Here is a 24,577-nt window from a genome sequence, read left to right as displayed (position 1 = left end):
TATACTTGTTACAATTTCATCTACACGTATTTGTCAGTGTAGCGATATTTTATTTTTCTTTTTTTTTTTTTCGTTAAAAAAGGATAAATTAATTTCGGCGTTTAGTATTTTGTGCAATTTAGTATTCAGTGATTATTCCAGAGTGAACTATCTATACTTGTTACAATTTCATCTACACGTATTTGTCAGTGTAGCAATATTTTCTTTATCTTTTTTTTTTCGTTAAAAAAGGATAAATTAATTTCGGCGTTTAGTATTTATGTGTAATTTAGTATTCAGTGATTATTCCAGAGTGAACTATCTATACCTGTTACAATTTCATCTACACGTATTTGTCAGTGTAGCAATATTTTATTTTTCTTTTTTTTTTCGTTGAAAAAGAATAAATTAATTTCGGCGTTTAGTATTTCGTGTAATTTAGTATTCAGTAATTATTCCAGAGTGAACTATCTATACTTGTTACAATTTCATCTACACGTATTTGTCAGTGTAGCGATATTTTATTTTTCTTTTTTTTTTTTCGTTAAAAAAGGATAAATTAATTTCGGCGTTTAGTATTTCGTGTAATTTAGTATTCAGTGATTATTCCAGAGTGAACTATCTATACTTGTTACAATTTCATCTACACGTGTTTGTCAGTGTAGCGATATTTTCTTTTTCTTTTTTTTTTTTCGTTAAAAAAGGATAAATTAATTTCGGTGTTTAGTATTTATGTGTAATTTAGTATTCAGTGATTATTCCAGAGTGAACTATCTATATGTTACAATTTCATCTACACGTATTTGTCAATATAACGATATTTTCTTTTTCTTTTTTTTCTCCATTAAAAAAGAATAAATTAATTTCGGTGTTTAGTATTTTGTGCAATTTAGTATTCAGTGATTATTCCAGAGTGAACTATTTATAATTGTTACAATTTCATCTACACGTATTTGTCAATGGGAAAAGCAGAGTTCAGGCCAATTGCAAATCAGAGAAAAACTTGCACCAAGTTGTACTGGGATGCTAACGGTGTAACGCTTGGTTCTTATCGTAAGTTCAATGCACTTTCAGCAATGTCGCGACTTACGCGTACACGCGGTAAAAAATCAATCGATCCAGTGGGTAATCGTCAGTGGCAGTTCTTGTTCCCGTGAAAAATTCCACTATCAATTGGAAAGTTTCTGGAAATGTTTACCGTGGGCGAGAAAACGAGCCGCCATCAATTTTTTGTTACACTCACTCACCGTTCTCATAATTCTTTTGCCCGAGAGAGAAATTGTGATTCACGTCTGGAGGATCGGCATTGTCGAACAAGTCGGAGGACAATTGCCTTTGCAGACGGATCGTTTCATGCGTCAGTTCTCGAACCTGAATGAGCAGTTCCTGATAATTTGATACCGGAAGCGTCATTGCTGTACACTGTGTCCTTCACTGCGCCCTCGCGCCCAAATTTTAAAAGAACAGCCATCCGATTCGAATTCTGCGAACAAAAATTAAATATTGTTTGTCAGCACAAAATGTTGCTATTGAAAACTGCGATTGAAATATTGAATTGCAACTTTTGCAATTTATAGATACTTATAGATACATTGCAATCAAGTCTGTATCTTTGAAATTTTTAATTTAAATTATCACAAATACATAAATCACTTAATTTTTAATAATCTTCCTCCTCTAGTCACACTGTAGGAAATACAGAGTATTATCTAACGTTCTACACTTGTAAGAGAATTTTACAGAGGGGAACCCAGAAAATCAGGCACGCCCTGCATCGTGAAAATCCATTCTGGCCATTATGATTTTACAATTTCGCGAGTGACATCAAAGCTGCACGAAGAGCTGCAAAGAGCGATACAGGCGTGCACAAGGCTGAAATCTCGGCAGAGATTCTAAGCTACTCAAAGTCGTCGCTTCTACACGTCGCGGCCCTAGAACACCCCCTTTTCGGTTGAAAAGCTACGAATCACGAGTCGTTGCAATTGCAAAGTCTCCCGTGTGTTCCACGGCCGTGCGTATGCACGCTTAAGTGCAGCACTCGTTCGTGCTTAAAAGAGCTTTTGTCGATGGGGACGAAACGCTGCGGCAGCCCCTTCCCATTTCTGTCACGCGAGCCGAGGCACAACCCCTAAACTCGCCACATTCGTTCGCGTCAAACCGGTTTGTTTGTGCATCCTCTAAGACCTGGTATAACCACGGTCAATAGTTGCCAGCCGTCTCCGATTTTTCTCGCCAATTTCTTGCCAATGATTCTCGCATTTCATCCGAAGATTTCATAGAAATATTCGGCGTACATCGTTTCCTAATGTCTATCCTCTTCAAATTCTAGTTTTAATTCGTTCGACGATCGAACCAAGAAAGAAGAGAAACGAAATGCACAGTTGTATCACAAATATTACCGTTCGACGTGTAAGTACACGAGATGATACCTCGACGAGCGAACCATGAATTCTAGGTGAACCCATAGGAAGGAACACAGTTCATAGAAAATAATGTCGCGGAATGAAGGCGTAGCGGGTCTGCCAGAGCGCGTCTGTCTCGCTTCGTGGTCCATGACTGGAACCAGTCTAGGTTGCAATAAGAAACTGGTGGAAACTTTGGCTGAATGCGTCACGAAACGGAGAATTTTGACCTGGCTTCACGGAGTCACGGTCGAAGAAGCTGGATCGATAAAATACACGCCTGACACGCCACACATCCCATGGGACGTTAACATAATTGTACGAATAACATAAATGTACGACAATCAATGGTCGGTAATTGTTAAACAAACAAAATTGCTTTCAAACTTATTAGTTAAATTAATAGCGTGTGTAAAATTCTGACGGCATTAATTTAAATAAATCTCTGATAAAGAAATGAACTTGAAGAGGAACTAATTAGTTCGATAATGCTGTTATTCATTAATACTGTTATTTCTTTTATATTGGAAATTATATTGGAACGACTAAACTGGCTCTCACGGTATCTGCCTCCTACGGCGAAACCCTTTCAGTGCCATCGTAATGGAATCATGCAAACTCTCTTATGTAATCGCACACAATTACTAGTGATTTAAATTTCATCATTACCGTGTTTGACATGAACTCGATAGTTTCATCAATTGTAACACAGTGAATTTAGAAACTTTTACTTTGTGTAATAAACTGTATAAATTGCTGATAATTAGCAATATTAGAAGTTTAATGGCACGAATCTGCACATTCAAACCTAAGTTAACAGAAACTTTACATTGTCATATGTATGTATATACGTATTATTGTGCAGACGTTTGTTTGACTAACCCAGCTATTCAACGATATATTTTCACCTCTGCAAACATTAAAGTTCTTCGAACGCCAAACTTGACCGGGTCACGTATGCAGATCTACATAGACGAGGACTACGATTTCGCTGGCGCTTAATGCCAAAATTGTGCTCCAAAAATATAGTGCCGTCGGCCTCTTTACCCTGTTACGTGTTTGTTAACGCGATCAACGCTCAGTCATAATCACCTCACGTGTCGAAAACACTACTCCTTTCCCCAAATACATACGTATATACACCGTGGAACTTGAGGAACCTTCGAAGTAATTTCTGACGTTCTAACAGAACGAAATAGTACTTTATTTCGTCGTGAACGTAAACTTTACGACGTCACCGTCAGACCGTAAATTTATTATCTGCCGATTAACATTTTATGACCGTATTATATAAGCTATATTTAATTTTACCCCGTATACCGTTACTAAAAGTGCGCTGACCTAACGCAGACGTAGTTTTAAAAAATAGTCTATTTTCCACGAAACTACGTGCTTATTTACTAGCTACTCGTTGCTCGTTATTGCACAAGAAATGCGGTCGAAACGATGTTTGACAGTTACGAAATCATTTCATGTACTTGAAATCGAATTTGGAATAACACAGATTCTGATATTGAAGCGTCATGGGAGACAATGGCAAAGGAATCAGATAAATGAAATTTGGATTAACGTAGACTTTGATAATGGAGCGCTAACTTTTTCTGCTCGTATCTCAAGGCCAAATCATTTATGAAATACCTACATGTAACATGTAATATAAAATTGCGGATCAACGCGTGTGAGAAATTAAACTTCCTCGGTGATTGTAAGGCAGAGTAGTAATTAAGTGTTTCCATGCAAAACAACGTAATCATGGAATATTAATTAACGCGTTTATGAAGCTGAATCCTCTGAAGATGCTTAGGTAATTAACCAAAGATTATACCGTATTGTGCAACACACGAGTCGTAAATAATTACCCTGACCTACTAAAAAGTCACAAAAGTTGATTACAATGTTCGTCCGTACAAATTAATTGGTAATTAATTTAAATTTTCTTAAAATTGTCTATCCAATATATATAAATTATCGCGTGATAAACGTGCAATCTCTTTAACTAAAAAACTAAAGTGTAACAAATTCTCTAAAGCACGATCTTTCTAATTAAAAGAATCGATAAACTTATATATATATATATTTCACATTGATCTCTAAATGAAACCAAGCCTCCAAAATCAATTACCTTATGGTTATGCGTCACGGGGATCTCACAAATCGTTTCGAAGTGATCGTCGACCTTGTATCGCAAGCAAACGAATCGTTGCCTCTCACATAAAACAGCAAGGAATAACAGTTCGCGTCACGTTGAAAGTTAAATGAGACGCAACTATATATAGCTGTACATAGAGGAGAAATGCCCGAGACACAGTGAGATAGAACACGCGAAGAGAACCTTCTCCTTCCGCTGTCCAACGAAAACTCATGGTGCACGCTCAACGCGGCTACGAAGGCTCTTCCTCGCCCCACTCTCGCGATGGAAGTTAATCGTGGTGGAGAAACCCCTCGTGTCGTTTCTGGCTCGTGCTTAGCGAGGGACAGACCCGTTCTTCCAACATGTGACGAATGCCCCGAATCGTTTCCGAATGTTACTCAAAATTAAGAGCCTCGAACGCGAGGACCTTGAACGGCCTGACTTCTTTAATAAATCTCCACGCTACCGATGCCAGCCTAAAATTTCACTGCCTCCTCGAAACGGACGCTCCTATGTTTTTCTTGAATGTCGTCGTAAGCCTGCACAGCTGAAAACAGTGATTTAAAGGGTGCGTAAAAATTGGAAGGAAAATTTGGAGATCTTATTGCCTCGGCGGAGAGAGTAAAAGCAGAGAGTACGATGATTTATGTGTATTTTCTTTCGCGCAGTATGAAAGAGCAGTCCTTGATTCTTTTGTAAGGAAATCTTCATCTATTGACATTGCCCCTCTGGCAGGCAGATTTTATTTTACTAGAAAATCTCATTTTACTTTACTTTAGAAAAATAGCATCCCTTAGGAACAGGAGACAATCTAGCTTCTTTCAAAAACTATGCTACTGCGCATTAAACTACAGGACTAGTGATCGATGGTAGATGAACTAGAGAATGACGATAGAAAAGTGAAAACTAGTTCTACTTTCGTGCAAATTTTTCCTTGATACGGCGAAGGTCGTAAATTATTTTCAATGGCTCGGTATACCAGAGAATCGAACCGTATTATAACCGGATATATGCAAAAAATTATGAAGATTGTAGCAAAAGCTAGCAAAGAATAAACCTAATAACGCAACAGAACAAAGAATATGTATATATATACAAATATGATAAAATAATAAGTAAAATAAGAACTTTCTAAAAGTCTCTCATTCAAAAAATTGAAATGTGTAATGTAAATGAATAACAAAAGACTGTGGTTTTATGATTTGAACGTTCTTTCATAATGGAAAAATAATTTAAATAAAAAAGGGGAAAGAATGAAGATAATAATATAGTGTGATTCTCGTTGTGAAGGTTAAATGCATCTTTTGACCGAAACAGAAGAAACGCCATCGAATTCTTCGTCGGTTAATTATAGTTCCAAGGTTTGCTACAAAAACAGAAGATGCCTTGACAGGAATGTCTACCGGTTTTCGTGGAACACCATAAATGTACAAAGCATCATGCGTGACCTACAATTGGTTGATCACGAAAGAAAAACCTCAAGCGTTCAACGAGACCTCGTTGCATTTGTAAACTAAATACCATTGCCTACTTCTACATATAAAAACGCAGTGAGATATAGAATTTATAACTCTGCCATTCGATGCTTTGAACTTTCATTGAATACACTGAATGATCAGTAGAATCTCGGTCAACGTGTTCCACGATCTTCAGACGAATAAGTAAACCGATTTTGAACACCAATTTTAATATCGTCTAGCCTAAAATATATATCTTAATTAATTCATTATTCGTGATAATACCTTATAATAATTCTTGGAATTATTTTGTTACCACAAAATACTATTCTTCACGGTAATTTTGAACAGTGCCATATATTTTACTTTTGTACTGTCACATTTAATTGAACAAAGATAGAATTGAAACGGCAATTGCTTTTTTATTTTATTAGAAACTGGAGACAAAAATTTGTCTTAGAATAACGGGGAATATGTTCTAGGCATAGAAAGTTGGACAGAGTTGGACAAAGAAAGGCTCACCTTCGTTAAACTCGCGCACGTCCTCCAAGATCCCGTATCGTTCTCATAATTTCCCTCTTGATGCAGAAACAGGGGAGAGCACTCTTCATGTGCATGCGTTCTCCTGCCTACAGGAAATAGAAATCCAATACGGTCACGGTAGTTCTCGAACGAGAGAACAACTTCAGTATTTCACCTTATCCTGCGAATTAAAACACATCAGGTTTAGAAGAATAAGAAGGTCGATCATGATGTTTCTTAATCAAAATATACTGCTTTTCTTTTTTTCAGTCAGAATACATTTCTACTTTGTGATGCAAATGATTTAATACAGACTTTGGAACAAAAGCAATTAAGAAAGAGAAAAGGCAGTATTTTCATTCTAGTGGCAAAACGAGAACATATATAAATACTCATGTATAAAGAATAAACTCGTAACATTTGAACAAAAATCTTTAACAAAAGAGAAATCTTTTCTCTTGAACAATCAAGAATCTTATTTCACATAATAATAATTAAATTAATTTTCGGTTTTGTTCGTTTGGAAATCAAGCAAAACATGTAAAAGTAATTTAACGTGATTTTAACGATTTCTTCTTTTCACATTAGCGTCACAAGCGTCATTCGAGATACTAAGAGAGATATACAATACCCAAGATAATTAGACTTATGTAACAAACTAAAAATTCAAACTACTATTTGTATTTATAATCTTCTATTCCTAATTCTAAACTATGATTTATACTTATAATCAACTAGCTACGTAATGTTCCTACGTATCGACATAATAACTAAAAGACGTTGGAACGATACACGTGTATCTTCAAGAAGAGTAATTAGTTACGCGCAGCAAATTGAAGAGAATGCGGATTCATAAATTCAGTCGCGTCGTATTGTCTGCTTCATTATCGCCGCAACTTTAATTGCAACTTCAAACAAGCGGAGAACCGACGACGAGATGCGCCTATTTATACCACTGTAGAAGCACCGCGTTAATAAACAATTCATCGTGTATTGGCCGTCACTATAACTGACGCGAAATCAATTCATGACCCAAATGATCGTTTGTTTTTTTCTGTTATTATTTCGTCTGAGGACTTGATTAGTGAATTCACGTGAACGATTCCGTGGCTCGCGAGCATGTAATTTGAAACAGATCAAAGACATTTCCAATCGCGCGCACGATGATGGTGATAAAGCTGATTAGAGGGAAAAAGTGAAGCAGAAGCTATTGATTAAATAATCAAAATTCAAAGTGGAAGATTCATGGAAGAAATAGAAAATTTTAGACATGTAATAATGTAATAATATTTCTTAATAAAAACTGAGACGGTGATATACTAATGTCTTTAATACGTTCAATAATATGTAATAATATTGCTTGTACTGTTACATGGAATTTCATTATGTGCACGAAGAAAGTTCTCCACTGCAAGATAATGCATCTGGTTATCCGTTTAATTGCATGTCTCTCATTCCTGCACTGAATGCTTAAGTATTTCCTGTTTATCCTGTTATCTATTGGATTACTGTCAAAATTTTGCTAATTGAAAGATTTGCTCTGTGTTTCAGTGTCCCAAGTCGAATTAACCACTCGTGCGCAATGATTCCATTAATTATTTATCTGCCTAAATCATTTTCACAAACGTTAATGAAGCAACATCTCGACTCCACGTCAACGTAACGCATCCACATCTCAACGCATTTGTGTTGCACGAATCTACACGACAAAATATCATGGTGAAAAAGAAGATTGAAAAATTAGTGAAAGCACTGACCTCCGTTTCAAGATTCACCTATAATAAAGGAATCTTATTTCATTTCGTTATGTGGCGAGTCATTTTCTACCCGATGCATGCGTGTAAGTTACACGCGATCACGCTAATTAAGGCCCGTTTGCTTTTACGCTTACGGTGACATACGGTTGGACCGCGTTGCGAAAACTTTAAATTGTAGATAAATCCCTGGAAAGAAACGTGCTGAATGGAAGGAGTAATATAATGCCCGCGGAATGAAGGTGTAGCAGAGTCTGGCAGAACGCGCATACATTGCTCCGTGGTCCATAACTGAAACCAGACTACACAGCAACTAGAAACAGGTAGATACGTTAGCTGAACGTGCCTCTCTCTCTATCGAAAGAGGATCTCCGTCAGTTTTCTTCCGCGGTTGGATGAATGAAAGAAAAAGAAGTCCTAAATCTCACCATTCGCAGTATCTAATAATAGCGGCGCGTTTCTCTTTCTAGCTAGCGGGTCGACGTTTCAAGAATCGACATTAACATTCTTAATATGCGTGCAAAATATGTATACATGTATATATCAACATGACATTAAAACAGATCATAATTAAAGTCTTGTTTTAGATTAGTTTAGAATCTGTGGCTTCAAATAAGAATATTTAAATTATTCCTTGATTTGAAATGAACAACAGTCGAGTCAAGTGATACATACAATGTTCCAAGTTTAGGTATCCTGATATTGCTTTTCTAAAGTGCCTTCAACGCGACGTTAAGCACACGCCAATTTAGACATCCATTTCTATTAAATATCCGCTTGAAACCAGGTTAATTAAATTCAATTCGAGTAAATTGTGTATGAACAGAAATTCGTGGGACCAAGGATAAAGCAACCTGAAGGATAAACATAAAATGAATATATGTTAATAAAAATATAGTGATAATATTTGTAAATATATTTTCTCCTTCAAACAGACTATATACTAAAATAGTAAGTTAAAATATAAGTGTTCTCATGTGTACGAATCGCAATGTGTATACGGTATTGTAGTGCAACTCCACGCGCATCTTGCATCGCGGTAAATTAATCTGGTTAGAATAAAAGCCGTCAGCGATGCGTTACAAATAGAACGTTTCTTTCAATTTACATCGACCGCGGGTTGCTTTGCTAATTATTAACCAAGAGATTCTCTCTCAATTATGCGCTGGGACGTTGACCTGCCTGTTTGCAAATGTCCCGACAGTGAAAACTAGAGTTTATCGGATACGGATAGTAAAAGATCGATTGAACAATAAGAGTATGTATGTATAACGCTGCGTTCTCGTGTGCGAGTCTAGACAGCCGGCCGTGCCATTTTATGGTCGCCTTATGCCAAAATCCTATTCCGAGAATATAACCGCATGGACACCGCGTACACGCCCATTTATGACTTACGTAAAATTTATTCCATTGCGTTTATATCTCGCGTGGATTATTTCCCTGTTTCGGTAATAATATTGAAAATTGGAGGAGAATCGAAACTTGTTACAAATGTTGCTCAGTTGTATGCTAGTTACACTATAACAGTAATCCATCCTAAACCATGTACTATATGTACTGTAGATTTATTCATTCTTGTCAAATATAGTTCTGTTATATACATATAATCTGTTATATATGATATAATCCGGTATATTTTTTTACCATTTATCTCTTAAATTTCGTCACTGTTAAGTGCATATCCAAATACAGTGGCAACATTGATGGAAATTTATTAATACAACTGTGTATTTCAGCAACCGCGTCCGTCAACCTTGCTTCGTTTATTTGCTATATTCGGCTATTTTTAACGTTCGTTACACCACTCTCGACTCGTGCATAACAACGCAGCTTTCGTTGGTTGTTCGTGGAAATTGGAAAAAAACCGTGGAAATCGTGGAAGAAAACCGTAAAAAAGTGAAATCAATATGATTATTGAAATAAGTATATAATATATAATAGTATAAAAATAAATATAAATTAATATAAAATTTATATGAAACTTTATACATAATAAAAATAACGTTCAGATAATCTAAACAAGTATTATATGTATGTATCCCTTCTACATACATTTTTGATGTATGATGTAGGAGGGACGAGCTAATGGTTTAGCAGAGACAGGTTCATTGCAATTATAAAATAAGAATAATATAATGGAAAAGTAATAAATTTTTTTAATGATAAACACTTGAAACGTAAACACGATGAATATGTTTAACTGCAATATATGGAAATACATCAGGTAGATTTTCAGCATTTCATGGTCCTTCGTTTATTGCTTTATGAGCACATTCAAAGGGACATTAGCAGGTAAAGTGTTCTTGTGTATCTCGAATTTAGTTGTAACTATAACAATACACTAGGTCAAAGAGGCACTCGTAAACGCCACCAATTCTTTCAATATTTTCCCTATGATTATCTTTTACAAATAAAAATATACAACAAGTAATTATTCGTCTTGTGAATTTGATATTCACATGAACGTAACTAAAGAAATAGCGTAGAATCTCATAAACATCATTATTAATTTAACAGTGAAGTTTTTGCTAGAAAAGTTATCTGTTGCAAACGAAAGACTAACATTCGAAATTTAAATGTTTCTTTAATAATTCTATGCGAAACATAGTACACTTACACTGTTCCAAATAAACAGTGTATATTATAATTGTATATTATACTGTTTGAGTCTATTATTTACACTGCGACAAATACAAGAAAATTAGATATTCAAAAAATGGAAGTTATAGATGAAAATAACATAGAGTTAGCCTATTTTGTTATTACAAGTTCTAATAGAAATTGTAATTTCGTTATAAATTTGTACACACCAACGTTTCAGTAAAGATTATCTAGAGGAACTTACTTTATAGACGCAGTTTGTAGTCTGGAGATTTTTCAAGTCACCGACCTATGTTATAGGAGATCATCTTCTGTCTTGAACTGCAATAGTAAATGTTCTTCCTTTCACACGCGTTGCTACTTATCAACTCTTATACGACGAAAACACAATAATTCTTCTCACACATAAATTCCTCGCGACTGTGCGAAAGAAAAATTCGTGGATAAAAATAATACTGGCAAGAGGACGAGAGAGGTATACAAGAGACCTGCCTCCTACCGTTGTCGTTCGAAAACTCATGGTGCGAGCTTGATACGATCGTGTGCTTCTTCCCCCACTCCGATGGAGTTAATCGTGGTGGAGAAACCCCTTGTGTTGTTCGTATTTCGAACCTGACTCTTCGTGTATACACGAATACACATGTACGCAAGAACATACACTATCGTTCAAAAGTTGAATACACCTATTAATGATGAAGGATTTCTCAATTTCAAACGTATCACCTTCGCTTTTGTTTTGTACATGCATTTGTTTTATGTTTGTGTATTATATTTAAAGTTACAGTAGAAAAATGTAACATACGTTATAACATCATATGTTACCTATCTAAAACAATTTTACATTACCTTTATAAATTTTTAATTTATATCATTACAACTTCGTTATTCTAAATTTATGTGTAACTTGCAAATAAAGTATCACAAATACTTTTGCAAATACTTTATGAATTTTGAAGAACATCTACTGTATTTAATAATGTCTGACAGTAATGTCTAATTACGTTAACAAAAAAAGTTGTATAATTACCATAATTGCTTTCTTAAGACGTCCTGTTTTTTTGTATTTTTCGGATCTTTCGAAACAAAAGTTTCGTGTCAGCCAATTCCAAGTAGACCTTGCATCCTAAAACTTTTGACGGTTAGTGTATGTAGATACACACACAGACTCAAACGGAACGTAGTCATTAGATATTCACGAACCGTGTATGTACGACATAGAGCAGGTGCTCCAAGTTTTTCTATAAAAAATTCGTCTTTTTTCCACTGCAAATAAATACGACCGTCACAAACGTATTACTGATAAGTTCAATTAAATGCAAAGTAATAATTGCATACGCAGAACTATTGTAAAATCATGGCTACCTGAAGCAATATACGTAATCGATATAGAGATATCGATTTATACATAAGAATCGCTTTTCAATAGGAATATCTTGGGAATTTATCCCTAGAAATAACTTTATTTCAAAATACTCGATTTTACTCGTTGCTTATTTCAAAATTTTAACGTTTCTTTATTATTTTCATCATTTTCAGAAATTCTGTATAAAAACCTCCGGTTTTAGCTTCGATTATAACTTGTATTGATTTTATGATCTATGTAGTAACACGTTATAGAAACTACCTGCAGATCGTTAAAGATCACTAGAGAGCACGCTATGTGAAATTATCAAAAAATTCGTGACGGTTATTGCCGTGCCAGCGAGGAGTGTAGATTATATGATAGGACGTATACGTATAGTATTACATTACATGAATATCAGTATACATACGTGCACGGTAACTATGCACACGTACATAACTATGCAACTGTCCGCTTATCTACATAATACGATCCGCGTAATCGCGACTTCATTTTTCTGGAAATATCAGATTGACTTCAAATAGCTTTTAATAGCTTTGCAATTTAAAAAAAGAAAAACTGTAAATTCTTTCAATCAAGCTTGATTTGTAAATATCGTAGCTTACACTTTTTCCTTAAAAATATATATGTACACTGCAAAGGATTTTTAGATGTTTTCAATTTTGTCGTCTACTGTATCAACATATACTTGCTTGAAATGATTTTCGGGATGACACGTAACTTTTCACGTCCCTTCGTACTTGGTTTCCTTTTGCAATGAAAAGGATCTTTATACTGCTCCCCCTTTCTTTTGGCCGCCCTTCGATACACGTGATTTGTTCTACAACACACTTCCATGAATAAGTAACGTGACAGACGAGGAGACTATATTAGAATAGGAGGCGGGACCTTAGGGCGCCTCACGCAACACTGCCTTACTCGTAAGTACATACACGTGTTTCTTTGCAGTATTAAAGCCTTCGTTATCTGGTGGATTTACAGATCGTTCCATATTCTAATTACATGCATGAATACATATAACGAAATATCATTCTTCGTAATAACAATATCCAATCACACTTAAAACATAAGAATAATGTATAAGATTGTTATTTTCTAAAACTGCGACTAAAAGTTTGTGCACTTAAGTTTCTCAATAGAAATACACATTAATCACAATTACAGTATTTGGAAAACATTTGAAAAATACCCACGATTTCCAAAAGAGGATACGCTGAAAAATTGATACTTTAAACTACCTTCCGGTTTCCAGGATTATGCAATGCACGTACAGGAAACTATTTAATATTCCTCCAAGTCATAAGCACGTGTATTTGGTGCGTAAAATACGTGACAGAACTTACGTACCTATGTCTCATAAATTATCATCGATGTGTGACGTTTCTTAATTTATGGATCCTTGTAATAAAAATATAATTTCATAATTAAAATGTACACACACGTTAAATTTTATGTAACATCGATAATTTAAATGAATTTCAATTTTTTACCAAAGTCCTATGTCGATCATGAATAGTAACGAATAAACAGTTTACTTTCAGCCAGTTTAGTTTCGAAATTTCTTCAAACATTTCTTGTTTAACGTAAAAATGGTACGAACATTCTTTCGAATTGGACGTCGCCGCAGTCGATTCCGTTCTAGTGGCGCTCTTGTCGCGTTAGAGCGAGTAACATCCGGCCACGTTAAAATAGTTTGTTTGGTTAAAATATTGGCCGGGTTTTTCCTCTCGACTGATTGAACAGTGCGCCTTTAAAATTTTTTTCCTCTCAAAACTTAAATGCAAATAAACTACGAGAGATAGACGAACTAACGAAGAATGAACTACTGGTCGATTTGTTTGCTGTTTGTCTCGCTGTTTGGCACGATATTACGTACTGGCGGTGTCGAGCTCTCGTTCGAACTACCTGACAATGCGAAACAGTGTTTCTATCAGGAAATTGAAAAGAATGAGACGGCGATGCTCGAATTCCAGGTATACAAATTACGTATTGTCCGATAGGATAGCTCTTTCGTTGGTATGCAGTTATTAAAATGAAATTTTCACGTAATACTTACAACTTGCTTCGACGCAATAGTGTCAATCATTTGTCATTGAAGACTAAAATCTGACACGTCCACTCAAGGGATTCTTTTTTTTTTTTTTTTTATAAAACACAAAATGACATAATATCAATCGAAAAAAACTTCTTTTAGGTCGTGACCGGTGGACAATACGACGTCGATGTAATTCTAGAAGCACCAAATAAAGAAGTCATTTACAGACAAATAAAAACGCAGTTCGATTCGCATCAATTTACAGCATCCATGACAGGAGCTTATAAAGCCTGTTTTAGCAATGAATTCTCAACGTTTTCACACAAACTGGTTTACATGGATTTTAGGGTGGGCGAGCAATATCCGCTTGGGGAGCATGTAACTGTTATGACACAGGTAATATTATGTATTGTATATTGTACTATTCTAAAAGAGGAATATATGTCATATAAGTATTTCTTTCTTAGATGGAGTCTTCGGCTCAGGAGATACACAAGAACTTGAATAATATTTTGGACTACCAAACGCATCATCGATTAAGAGAAGCACAAGGTCGCAAACGCGCAGAAGATTTGAATACTCGTGTGCTTGTATGGTCTGTTATGGAAACGCTGACAATTTTGATCATATCAGTGGGACAGGTGTTTATCTTAAGGACCTTTTTCACAGAGAGGAAACGTTAATACATTCATTAGTGCATCTGCAAGTAATAATACTTTCCTTGTGCGCAATAAAGTAACTAATCTGTCGGATCAATGTGGAACAATGCCGTCATATTTAATGTTTCACAAATTCTACCAATTATGGTGCCATGGTAATTTTGGCCAGTTGTTTGTTACGTCCATTTGTTTTGGACTCAAAAATACAAGAATCTAGACAGATAGAGTAATTTAGTAACAGAAACACGTGGTTTCCCCGAGTATGAGAATGTTGTGTATGCGCGTATTCATGAGTGTATAATTTGAATTAAGTTATATAAAACCTAGGGTATTTTTATATGAAACCTAGGGCAAATACCTGCTCTATTATGAGTAATAATGAGAAATGTAAAATTGGGCAGTCTCTTCTAATTCTTAAGTTAACAGTACTTTGTTATTGACAGTGTAACATCGTCGTAAGAAACACATTTTTCTTACTGTGAATGTGAAATAATAAACTAGACAATTTGCGCGTATGAACGTGTTACTTTCTACAATTTTCCCATCTTGCTAAGGATGTAATTAATGTAATTTGTTACGCTTGTACTTAATGTATTAATTGACAAATAAAGAAAATTCAAATTTGCATTTTGTACAGAGAAATACACGTGTGTGACAACTTTGAGCACTTTAGAGATGAAATAAATTTTCTTTCTTTCTACATATCTCTTTCTCTCTCTCTTTAATTTCAATTATGTATACTTTTTTGTTTTATATGACATTGGTTTAAAATGAAATCTTTATATCTTAATAATTAATCCTGTCTCTTTTTTAAATATAATTCATAAAAATATGATTTTAACAAAAATGTAAAATATAATTGTACTTATATATGAGCCATTTCATATAGAAAATATAATATAATTATTGATGACATGTACTAATTGGCTATTAAAGTATGTAGAATATATATTTTTTTACACGCATCATAATATCAATAATAATCGATTTAAATTCCGTTGTTACAGAAATAGACAGTATATATATATATCCTTGAGACAGCCGGTGTTACAACATTATTGTTAGAGTCACTTGAACATGCTGGAACAACACGAAGAAAGAGTAACAGCTGTTATAACCTATTAACAAAAAATATAAATAAATATCAGCAAAGCTATAAAAATTTTATACCATGGAGGTAAGTTTTTGTATTCCTTATTCTCATTTAATATGATTCATACAATTATAATTGATGTTATATTTGATTTAGGAACAAGATATTCCTATTGATATTAATACTGGAAAATTATTGGAATGGTTAATCAACAGAAGACATTGCACTAAAGATTGGCATGTAAAGATTTTAATTATCAGAGAGAAAATTAATAATGCAATACAAGATATGCCTATTCACGAAGGAATTGCAAAATTATTATCTGGTTCACGTATGCGATACAAATACTTGACATTTTAATATGTCCATATTCTTTGATATTTATTTAATTTCTATTTTCTTTCAGATATAAATTATTTTCATTGTTTGAAAATAGTAGAAATATTGAAAGAAACTGAAGCTGATACAAAAAATGTATTTGGAAGATATGGCTCTCAAAGAATGAAGGACTGGCAGGAAATATTAAGGTTATATGAAAAAGACAATGTATATCTTGCAGAAGTTTCTCAAATGCTTATAAGAAATGTTAACTATGAAATTCCAAGTACTAAGAAACAAATTCAAAAGTTGGAGCAAATTCAAGCTGTATATATTCTATGTATTATTACACTTTAATATTATATATATCTATACTATTACACTTTAATATAATATATTTTCACTAGGATTTAGAGAAGAAAGAGGCAGATTATAAAAAGTCAGAAAATGCATCTAAGTCAGAATTTAATTCACTTTGTAAGCAGTTAGGTATACCAGGAGAGCAAATTAAGCAGGAATTAGCTGAGAAAGTAAAAGAACTTCCAGAAATTTATGATAAGATAGCTAAAAAGACAAAATCATTAGAAAAAGCTGTGGAATATTATTGCGGTTTTGTTAATTATACTCTTGGTAGAGAACATGATGGTGGTTGTGTTCCTATGGTGAAATACGTAATTGGTATATTGAATTTGTAAAAATATTTTTTTCAGAGTATCATTCATGTATTGAATTAAATATTATAAATTGATTAGATAAGGGAAACACTACTACATATGAATGGATTTATGGAGAAGCTCCATTATCAATTAGCGAACCACCTTTAAACATAAACTTAGATAATGAAGATTTAGAGAAAAAGAAAGTTGTGGATGTCGATAATACTGTATGCGAGCCATTATAAAATATTGCAAATAATTTAACGAATTTTTCTAAATTGTTTTCTTAATTATTTTAGGGAATTGATTTTGGAGAAATTGATATAAATGGCGATATAAATTTCGGCGATGTTAATTTAGAAGTTGGAGGCGAAATTGATTGGGGCAATGGAAATCTAGAAGAAGCTGTTGCTGGAGATATTGATTACAATATTTCTTTAGAAGAATCTGGTATAGTAGTGGAAGCAGCTGGTCATGAAGGTGGAAATGCCACTGGTACCGAAGCATATACAATCCTTGACAACCCACCTACTAGAGACGATTTTATTAATCAGTTATTTGAGCTAGAAGCATTTCTGAAATTACGATTATATGAGTTTAAAGGAGATAACAATGTAAATTTCTTAAGCTTCAGTCAGTTCCAAGAGTCATCTTCTATTGTACAAAACTCCACGCTGGAAAATAGTCAGAATATGTTAGATAATGTCCATGTTATTTTATCTGAAATTTTGAATACTAAAGTTCAGCATTTACACAACATCAAACATTCTATAAGGTAAACAGAATTGATGTAATATCCTTATCATTTATACATTATTTTAAAGAAAAATTACAATATTTTTTTTTACAGATATGTAGATGTTTTAACTTCATCATTAAAACAAAAATTAAGTTTAGTTGATAAAATGATAGTTTTACAAAACTCTATGAGAGAAAAACGAGAAAATTTCGCAAAAGAAGTTTCTACTATTCGACCTCTTCTTCAACTTCTTATACAAAGAACAAAAGAATTACAAACAGAGGTATCAATAATTTTTCATTCGTAAATTTTAATAAATGTTAATATATTTTTATTTATCAAGTTTTTCATATTACTTACAGATTGAGAAAGATATTTCAAAGAAATATAAAAATAGAATTGTACATTTAACCGGAGGTATAAATATGTTGTAAATAATTAAAATAAAAAGCGTGTGAACTTGTAAATAAGATTTTACTGGAAAAAAGGAAAAATGGGTCGTATTATACAAATAACTTACTATATACTGTATTTTTTATACATTTTAATGAATACTTGCTAAATTCAATGTGTATTGTCTTGTTACTTTATAATGTTATAGAAAAATTTGTACCTTTTATTATAATAAATGTTACAATATTTATTAAACTACACTTCTTGTCTTTGGCATGAACACAATATTATCAAATTATAAATTAACTCTCAATTCAATTTTATAATTCTATACTGATAACTACATAATCATAAAAAGATTTTGCACCAATCTCCAAGGTGAAGAAGTACATACAGCTTTGGTTGTGGGGCACGGATAACGTTTTAAACATTCGGCGAATGAACGATCGCATTCGCATAATCGCTGAGCACATGATCCAGATCCTCCCCAGTTTCCATGCTCAACAGCTACAATAGAGAGAGAAATGTACTATTAAATGAATGTAAGTTCTTTAAATAAGGATAATGTCTTCTATGTAGCTAACCACATATTGGTTTATATCCATGATAACATCTCCAATAATATGGTACAAAGTATTCTGAAAACGTTGGACAATCTGTGGCATCATAACACCAATCATGCATTTTACAGCACCTATAAGAATTATTAAATGATAAACTATGTTACATTTTTCATTTATCCATAGAAATCTTACCTATCTATCTCATCTATTACATATCCTGAACCCAAAAAACCACAGTAGCATCCATATCCCTTGTAAGCTAAAGGATTGCATCCAGTGGCGCATACTACCATATTGTACAAATGTATCACACCTCTTTTGAATCTCTTGTGTGTTAAATTCTGTTCATTGTACATTCTAAAACAATATACGTCTTCTAAATAACTCAAAATTATTTTTCTTGTAGAAATAAAAAATTCTTTATTAAAAAAAAAAAAAAAAACAGTAGTACTATATTAAAGTAAAAATTGATTGCAGAATATCGAAAGTATCAAACTCACGATAGTTCATTATATTTTGTACGATTGTGTGTAAAGTTAAAAGATGGAGATTGATGTATATAATTATTCTTCTTCTGGTGTTGTATAGATATCGAACTCCATGTTTCATTATTTCGTCTTATGTGGAGGTTTTCTTTTTCCCAATCATCTTTTATATAGTTGGACAGAAGTTTATCTTCGGGTAATTTGTACGTTTCTTTATTTCTAATTAATTTCTGAGTATTTCGAGTATTCCTGGCTATAAAAAAAATCCTTGACAAAAATTGATATAAACAACGTATTTTAGCAAACAATAGATTCGTAGTAAGATATTAAAAAAAAAGGATCGAAAAAAAAATTTAGAAAGAAAATGTTATATAAATATTTAAGAACATATCAACTCAAGTCTCTTAATGACTGCTCTGCACAAAAACTTCTTAGCATAATTTAAAAATTAAGCTAAATAAATAAACCTAAGATAAAAATAAGATCAAAATAAAATAATTTTGAAGACAGCATAATTTTAAAATTATCTTTAAGATAAATTATTCATTGCACGAAACGTACTTGTGCTCGTTTACTGTCATTACAAATTTATTTCACTTCCTGTCAAGTTAGTTCTCTCTAAAATTATTCTAATTTCTCTAGTAATTTCATGGTTCGTCATCGCACATGTATATACAATTTCTATGGAATTTACATATGTAAAATATACCCATTAGTTTTAGAAAATTATATATTCTAATAAAAATCTGTAATACGAATCATTTCTTTCTGATCCACTTGTTGATTTAAAAGCGCACGAAAATACACACATTTTCAACTATTCCGTTCTTTTCTTTCACGCTTACTGAACCACGATCTCCGGCAACGAGACACACTTACGTCTACGATACATCTTTCAATTATGCCATTGAAAAACTTACTTGCAATAATAAACGCAATATTATTTTAGAATTTGTTTAATGTTAGAGATTCAAAAAAAGAAAAACACAACTGAATTGATGAATACTATGAATTCAGTTCTTGGGAAACTTAAGAAGAGATATTAGAGTAAAATTATTTTATTAATTAAGATTGATACGACATGAAATATGTAATGTAATATTATAGAGTAACATCTTTTGTTATTAATATTATCACATACCACGACTTTCATAAGAAGGCAATGTTACGAGTATTGTAAGAAAAAATATGATGAAGATCCTTTGATGAGGTATCATCCGTGGCCGATGAGAAATCAACACGGCGTTGATCCTTTTGTTACTCATCGAGTATATCTATTCACATACGTATGTATTCAAATGCGAAAATGAACTTTTAATGTCAGCTGCGAATCCTGAACTCATTCAACATGTTACGATCTATGGGTTCTTCCAGTATTGGAAAATCGCAGTGTTTCACGCGTAAGCGCATTATTCGTTATACATTGTCAATCACAAGGAACCCATTCAAACTTGATGAACTACAAAAATGTATCAAACAGAAGTGTCTTCTTCGAAATTAATTATTATTTTCACAGAATCTCGAACGAAGATCGTCACGTGAAATTCTCTAACATCAAAGAGAAGTCTTCAGTTCTCATTTAAGATTCATTCATTTATAAAATCGTCAACTCTTATGTTTAAACGTGCAAACCATTTTGCACAATTCCAAACTTTTGCCACTTTTGTGAATATGGAAATATTTCTGCTTTATAAGACAATCGTTCAGACTTTGTTCCACACTGTATAATTCACACTGTTCTTCAAAGTTGAATTCAAAATCCTGGTCACTGGCACACTCCAGTCCAGTCTTATCAAACGCTCCTGGTCCATTGGTTCCCTCTACAGGAAGATCCACTCTTTTCTACCACGAAACATTTGTTTCTTCGACCCGTGATTCACTATTTTGTTGAACCCCGTGACCCCGAGTCTCTTCGTTGCAGGAACGGAACTTCGACTGATCCTCTTTATCCAGGAGGACAGACACGGGACGCTTAGCCGCGCTCTGAGAAACCTACTGTTATACTTTCGACGATTTCCTTGAAGCCGTGTATACCTGCTCAACATGCGTTCACCTCTTATTTACCTTTTACTCGGCTTTTATCCATCTTTTATCTATGTCATCGTCCGGACATTTTCGTCTTCTTTTATCACAGACGTATTCTCGATGGTTAGAGCTTCTGAGAGAACAAACGATGGCTACATTTAACTCGATTTTACTTGTTACTTTTTACTGCAAGAAGTTACAAGAGTAAGTGAATTTTATTTTTGTTTCAGATCCTTTATTCTTCACCTCTTCATCTTGGAACGTTTGTTAACACAGTGAAATACGTTTTTGTAAAAGAAAATAGGTAACGAAAGCTACGCACTTGAACCGTACGTTCTCATTTTTGTAAGATGAGATTTCATTGTAGATATCAGTTAATTTTTAAGTAGTCCAGATCTCTCCCAGGGCAAGGGGTTAAAGAGCAAGCGTGAACGACGATGTAGAGATTCTTTCTAGTATCTTCAAATCCTCTGCAACTTTAAATAAAAATTCCTTTCACGATTTTAATATATATATGTATGTAAATGTAATACAATGATATAATTTTCACTAAAAGTCCAACGTATCGGTCATATCCGAATAGCGAGTTATTGAGAATAGTAAATTTACCCATTGACCGACTGGCCGATATAATTTGAACTTGCAAAATGGTAGATTCCAGCTGGTTTGTGTTTACTAGTATAGTGAATGGATAAGCTACGTTGGATCTAGCGGTACTTGCTAGATGCAACAGATGCTTGATGCACACGTCTGAACAATTTAAAAAGTATAAAAGAAACAATTGATTACTACTTATAGCAGTTGATGCACATGTCTAACAATTTGAAAAGTACAAAAGAAACAATTGATTACTACTTATAGTAGCTATGAAACCTCAATCTCTCAAAATAACACCGTGGAATTTCTTGATATTTCTCTATTTGCCTTCACATTAAACGAAGAGAAGGAAATAACTTTCTTCCGGCTTCTTGATCCACTGTGTGAAGCTTCCAAAATGGTAAAAAACTGTTTCGAGTAATCGCTGTGTAACAAGTTCATCTCCTCATTAATCATTCAAATTAAATCTCCCTTGATAAAATTTAAAGAAGTAATTACCAGGAAGTCCAGCTTTCGTTTCGCGACAATGCCTCTAACTCCGATTTCAAAGTCGGATCCTTCCACGTCACGAAGGTAAACAACCGTGGCAGGAGATTCATTCACCCGCAGGGAATTGCAAGATCACACGCTTGTGCACAACTGATAAGCGACAAATAGAACAATGGCCCGTCGAAGAATGAACGTCGCGAATGGTTTCACCGGCGTTAAGTATCGTTTGTTGGCATTGCCGCAGGTTATTGTTTCCTGAATTACGACAGCCCTCCGGGAATCGATGAACCCGTGAACACGATTTGCAATTATTTTGGCCAAGCGTGACGACACGATTCGAACGTAATTTCTCAACAAGGTGTTGAGCAAGGTTTACGCAAGAATGGTTAAGCTCACGACAATAAACGATCAATTATCTCCACGTTTGATCGTTAAATTTTCTTGCCACGCATTGTAAAAAGGAAAGAATCTTTTTATAACTACAATTTCGCCTTTTGTACACGCGAAATTGTTTCCTATAAATGTTTTCCAACTGCAGCAACATTTTGTTTAATAAAATAACGTTGCTTGCCACTCGACGTTTGATAGCTCCTCCTAGGAAATGCGCGTTAATCTCCATTGCGTTTCGAGAAATTTTATTGGACATCTGTATTCGTGAAACGACTGTTAAAGGTCTACGAACGAGCATCGTGAGAAAGTGGTCTCAGAAGAATGCGAATCACAGAGAGAAACACGGGCGAATTGGTTCGCACGCAATCCATCCATTTAAGGTTGCACAACCTAAAAAAAGAGATTTGCCATTTGTCAGTGAACCAAGCCAATCACTTTATTTGTCACGACAAATGTACATTTCAACACTTCGAAATGACGTATCCATTTCATCAGAGTTTGGAAATTATCATTTGTCGACAATTATTATTTGATTGAACACTTTACCTTGACAATCACGATCGTTTCTCCCTGGAAAAATTTTCAGTTCGCTCAGTAATTATGTAAATTAAACGCTGATTATCGCTCTCAAAAGTAGACCGCCTGTGAAACCAAGTGTATCGTAGCGTAATTTTGCCAGGGCGTATCAAGGTTCTACTCATTTTACCCTGAATTCAAGACAGGTGATTCTAACGCTACGTTATCGTCCAATCAATTGTATACTTTCACCCGGTTATCAAATACAAAACGACAAAACAGTTCCAGAAGATGCAACAATTCATTTGCAATTGAGTAAAATTTTTCAAGGCAGCAAATTTCTAAAAAATTTGTTCGTTGTATAATCTAAGGTATAAGTAAATGAGTATTAAAATTTATCAACTAATTACATTATTACTTCAAGAAATTAAAAAGAAACTTTTTCACAAATAACTCGACAATACTAAGATCGGACATTTAAATTGAACTTACAGCATGTGCTAATATAAATCACATAATAATGTTCATTGAGGAAAAAATGATACATGCATGCAGAAAATCTTATTCTTGTAACAGCTTGGAAAATTTCGAGAGCGAGTAAAAAGTTTCAAGCGTAATCTGGCAGAGAATCCGCTAAAAGGTGTAATTGCGTTCGATCAATTGGCTCGGTCGGTTTCCAACCGACGAAATTATGCAATTTTCGTGCATTTACTTTCAATGTCGAGGTGGGCATTAAGAGCGGGCCCCATTAACTTTCGTTCTTTTTCAACGCTTTCTTGTTCCCCGATACAGAGCGATTCTTTTCACTTTGCTGTTACGGGCGTTCTTAGAAAATGTTTTCTGTCCTGACTTTTAGGCATCTGTTTAAAACGAAATGTAAAAAATGAGCTTCCTAGCAACGAATTTCGCAAATGATCACAGCTCTCTGACTATATATAGGGTGGCCACTGAAAAACTCATAGGTTTAAAAGAGCCCGTATTTGTCAGCAGGAAAATGGTGGTTATTTGAGGGATGTTGTTTTTCACGCATAACACTGAAAAAAAATCCATTAATTATATTTCCAAATAAAATAATAAAAAAATTTAAAAACATGTGTTTGTAAAAGTTACTTTTGTTTTAATCAGTCTTTCAGTGACCACCATATATATCTATAGATTATACATACCTCCCTCAACTTATTCTTCTTGTTAATACTTCTTCATTAATACAAAATCTATCCATGAAAGATGATAGATTTTATTAATTGAGATTAAAATATCTCTTCTAAGCTAATAGTTTTTCGACATACGTAGGGTGATACTTTTTTTTTTAGAGAGAGAGCGTCAAGCAGTATTGATTAATGAATCAAAAAATATATCACTCCATTTAAAAAAAAGGAAAGGACCTTCATCTGATCTTTACGCGTTCAC

The 24,577-nt window shown here is 33.9% G+C and overlaps 4 protein-coding genes across 4 annotated transcripts in view; 2 read left to right on the top strand and 2 right to left on the bottom strand.

Moving 5' to 3' along the window:
- LOC122531050 overlaps window positions 1-12,090 on the bottom strand; it is a 51,560-nt gene extending 39,470 nt beyond the window's left edge. Inside the window, exons 1-4 of the mRNA XM_043658604.1 lie at window positions 11,874-12,090; window positions 11,091-11,529; window positions 6,492-6,672; window positions 1,227-1,462 (exon numbers count right to left, since the gene is read on the bottom strand). Coding sequence (XP_043514539.1) covers window positions 1,227-1,392 — 166 coding nt within the window. The 5' untranslated portion in view covers window positions 1,393-1,462; window positions 6,492-6,672; window positions 11,091-11,529; window positions 11,874-12,090. The remainder of the gene's footprint in view (window positions 1-1,226; window positions 1,463-6,491; window positions 6,673-11,090; window positions 11,530-11,873) is intronic.
- Window positions 12,091-13,862: 1,772 nt separating this feature from the next.
- LOC122531056 (transmembrane emp24 domain-containing protein 7-like) lies at window positions 13,863-15,530 on the top strand. Its single transcript, XM_043658611.1, has 3 exons — window positions 13,863-14,182; window positions 14,404-14,640; window positions 14,712-15,530. The coding sequence occupies exons 1-3, from the start codon at window positions 14,027-14,029 to the stop codon at window positions 14,925-14,927; spliced, it is 609 nt and encodes a 202-aa protein (XP_043514546.1). The 5' UTR covers window positions 13,863-14,026; the 3' UTR covers window positions 14,928-15,530.
- Window positions 15,531-15,954: 424 nt separating this feature from the next.
- LOC122531052 (CDK5 regulatory subunit-associated protein 3) lies at window positions 15,955-18,362 on the top strand. The gene is made up of 8 exons (XM_043658607.1): window positions 15,955-16,080; window positions 16,153-16,327; window positions 16,403-16,641; window positions 16,722-16,992; window positions 17,067-17,197; window positions 17,270-17,745; window positions 17,821-17,992; window positions 18,072-18,362. The coding sequence occupies exons 1-8, from the start codon at window positions 16,075-16,077 to the stop codon at window positions 18,141-18,143; spliced, it is 1,542 nt and encodes a 513-aa protein (XP_043514542.1). The 5' UTR covers window positions 15,955-16,074; the 3' UTR covers window positions 18,144-18,362.
- Window positions 18,263-23,512, bottom strand: LOC122531055. The gene is made up of 9 exons (XM_043658610.1): window positions 23,198-23,512; window positions 22,271-23,041; window positions 21,785-22,196; window positions 21,215-21,651; window positions 20,292-21,142; window positions 19,166-19,403; window positions 18,858-19,022; window positions 18,687-18,796; window positions 18,263-18,609 (listed from the first exon to the last, which is right to left on the bottom strand). The coding sequence occupies exons 5-9, from the start codon at window positions 20,413-20,415 to the stop codon at window positions 18,443-18,445; spliced, it is 804 nt and encodes a 267-aa protein (XP_043514545.1). The 5' UTR covers window positions 20,416-21,142; window positions 21,215-21,651; window positions 21,785-22,196; window positions 22,271-23,041; window positions 23,198-23,512; the 3' UTR covers window positions 18,263-18,442.
- Between the last annotated feature and the right edge of the window lie 1,065 nt (window positions 23,513-24,577).

Source organism: Frieseomelitta varia, unplaced genomic scaffold, assembly GCF_011392965.1.
Source record: "Frieseomelitta varia isolate USP_RPSP 00005682 unplaced genomic scaffold, Fvar_1.2 scaffold_371, whole genome shotgun sequence".
NCBI classification, from domain to species: domain Eukaryota; kingdom Metazoa; phylum Arthropoda; class Insecta; order Hymenoptera; family Apidae; genus Frieseomelitta; species Frieseomelitta varia.
The sequence above is the reverse complement of the archived record's forward strand: the minus strand, read 5'-3'. Positions and strand labels throughout refer to the sequence as shown.

Bases quoted from the DNA above. Each gene is read 5' to 3' on its own strand.
- LOC122531056 (XM_043658611.1), top strand. From the start codon at position 14,027: ATGAACTACTGGTCGATTTGTTTGCTGTTTGTCTCGCTGTTTGGCACG. The intron at 14,183-14,403 runs GTATACAAATTA...AACTTCTTTTAG, and splicing joins CGGCGATGCTCGAATTCCAG to GTCGTGACCGGTGGACAATA. The intron at 14,641-14,711 runs GTAATATTATGT...TTTCTTTCTTAG, and splicing joins ATGTAACTGTTATGACACAG to ATGGAGTCTTCGGCTCAGGA.
- LOC122531052 (XM_043658607.1), top strand. The intron at 17,198-17,269 runs GTATGCGAGCCA...TAATTATTTTAG, and splicing joins TTGTGGATGTCGATAATACT to GGAATTGATTTTGGAGAAAT. The intron at 17,993-18,071 runs GTATCAATAATT...TATTACTTACAG, and splicing joins CAAAAGAATTACAAACAGAG to ATTGAGAAAGATATTTCAAA.
- LOC122531055 (XM_043658610.1), bottom strand. From the start codon at position 20,415: ATGAGTAACAAAAGGATCAACGCCGTGTTGATTTCTCATCGGCCACGG. The intron at 19,404-20,291 runs GTATGTGATAAT...TTTTTTTTATAG, and splicing joins GCCTTCTTATGAAAGTCGTG to CCAGGAATACTCGAAATACT. The intron at 19,023-19,165 runs GTGAGTTTGATA...ATATTGTTTTAG, and splicing joins ACAAAATATAATGAACTATC to AATGTACAATGAACAGAATT.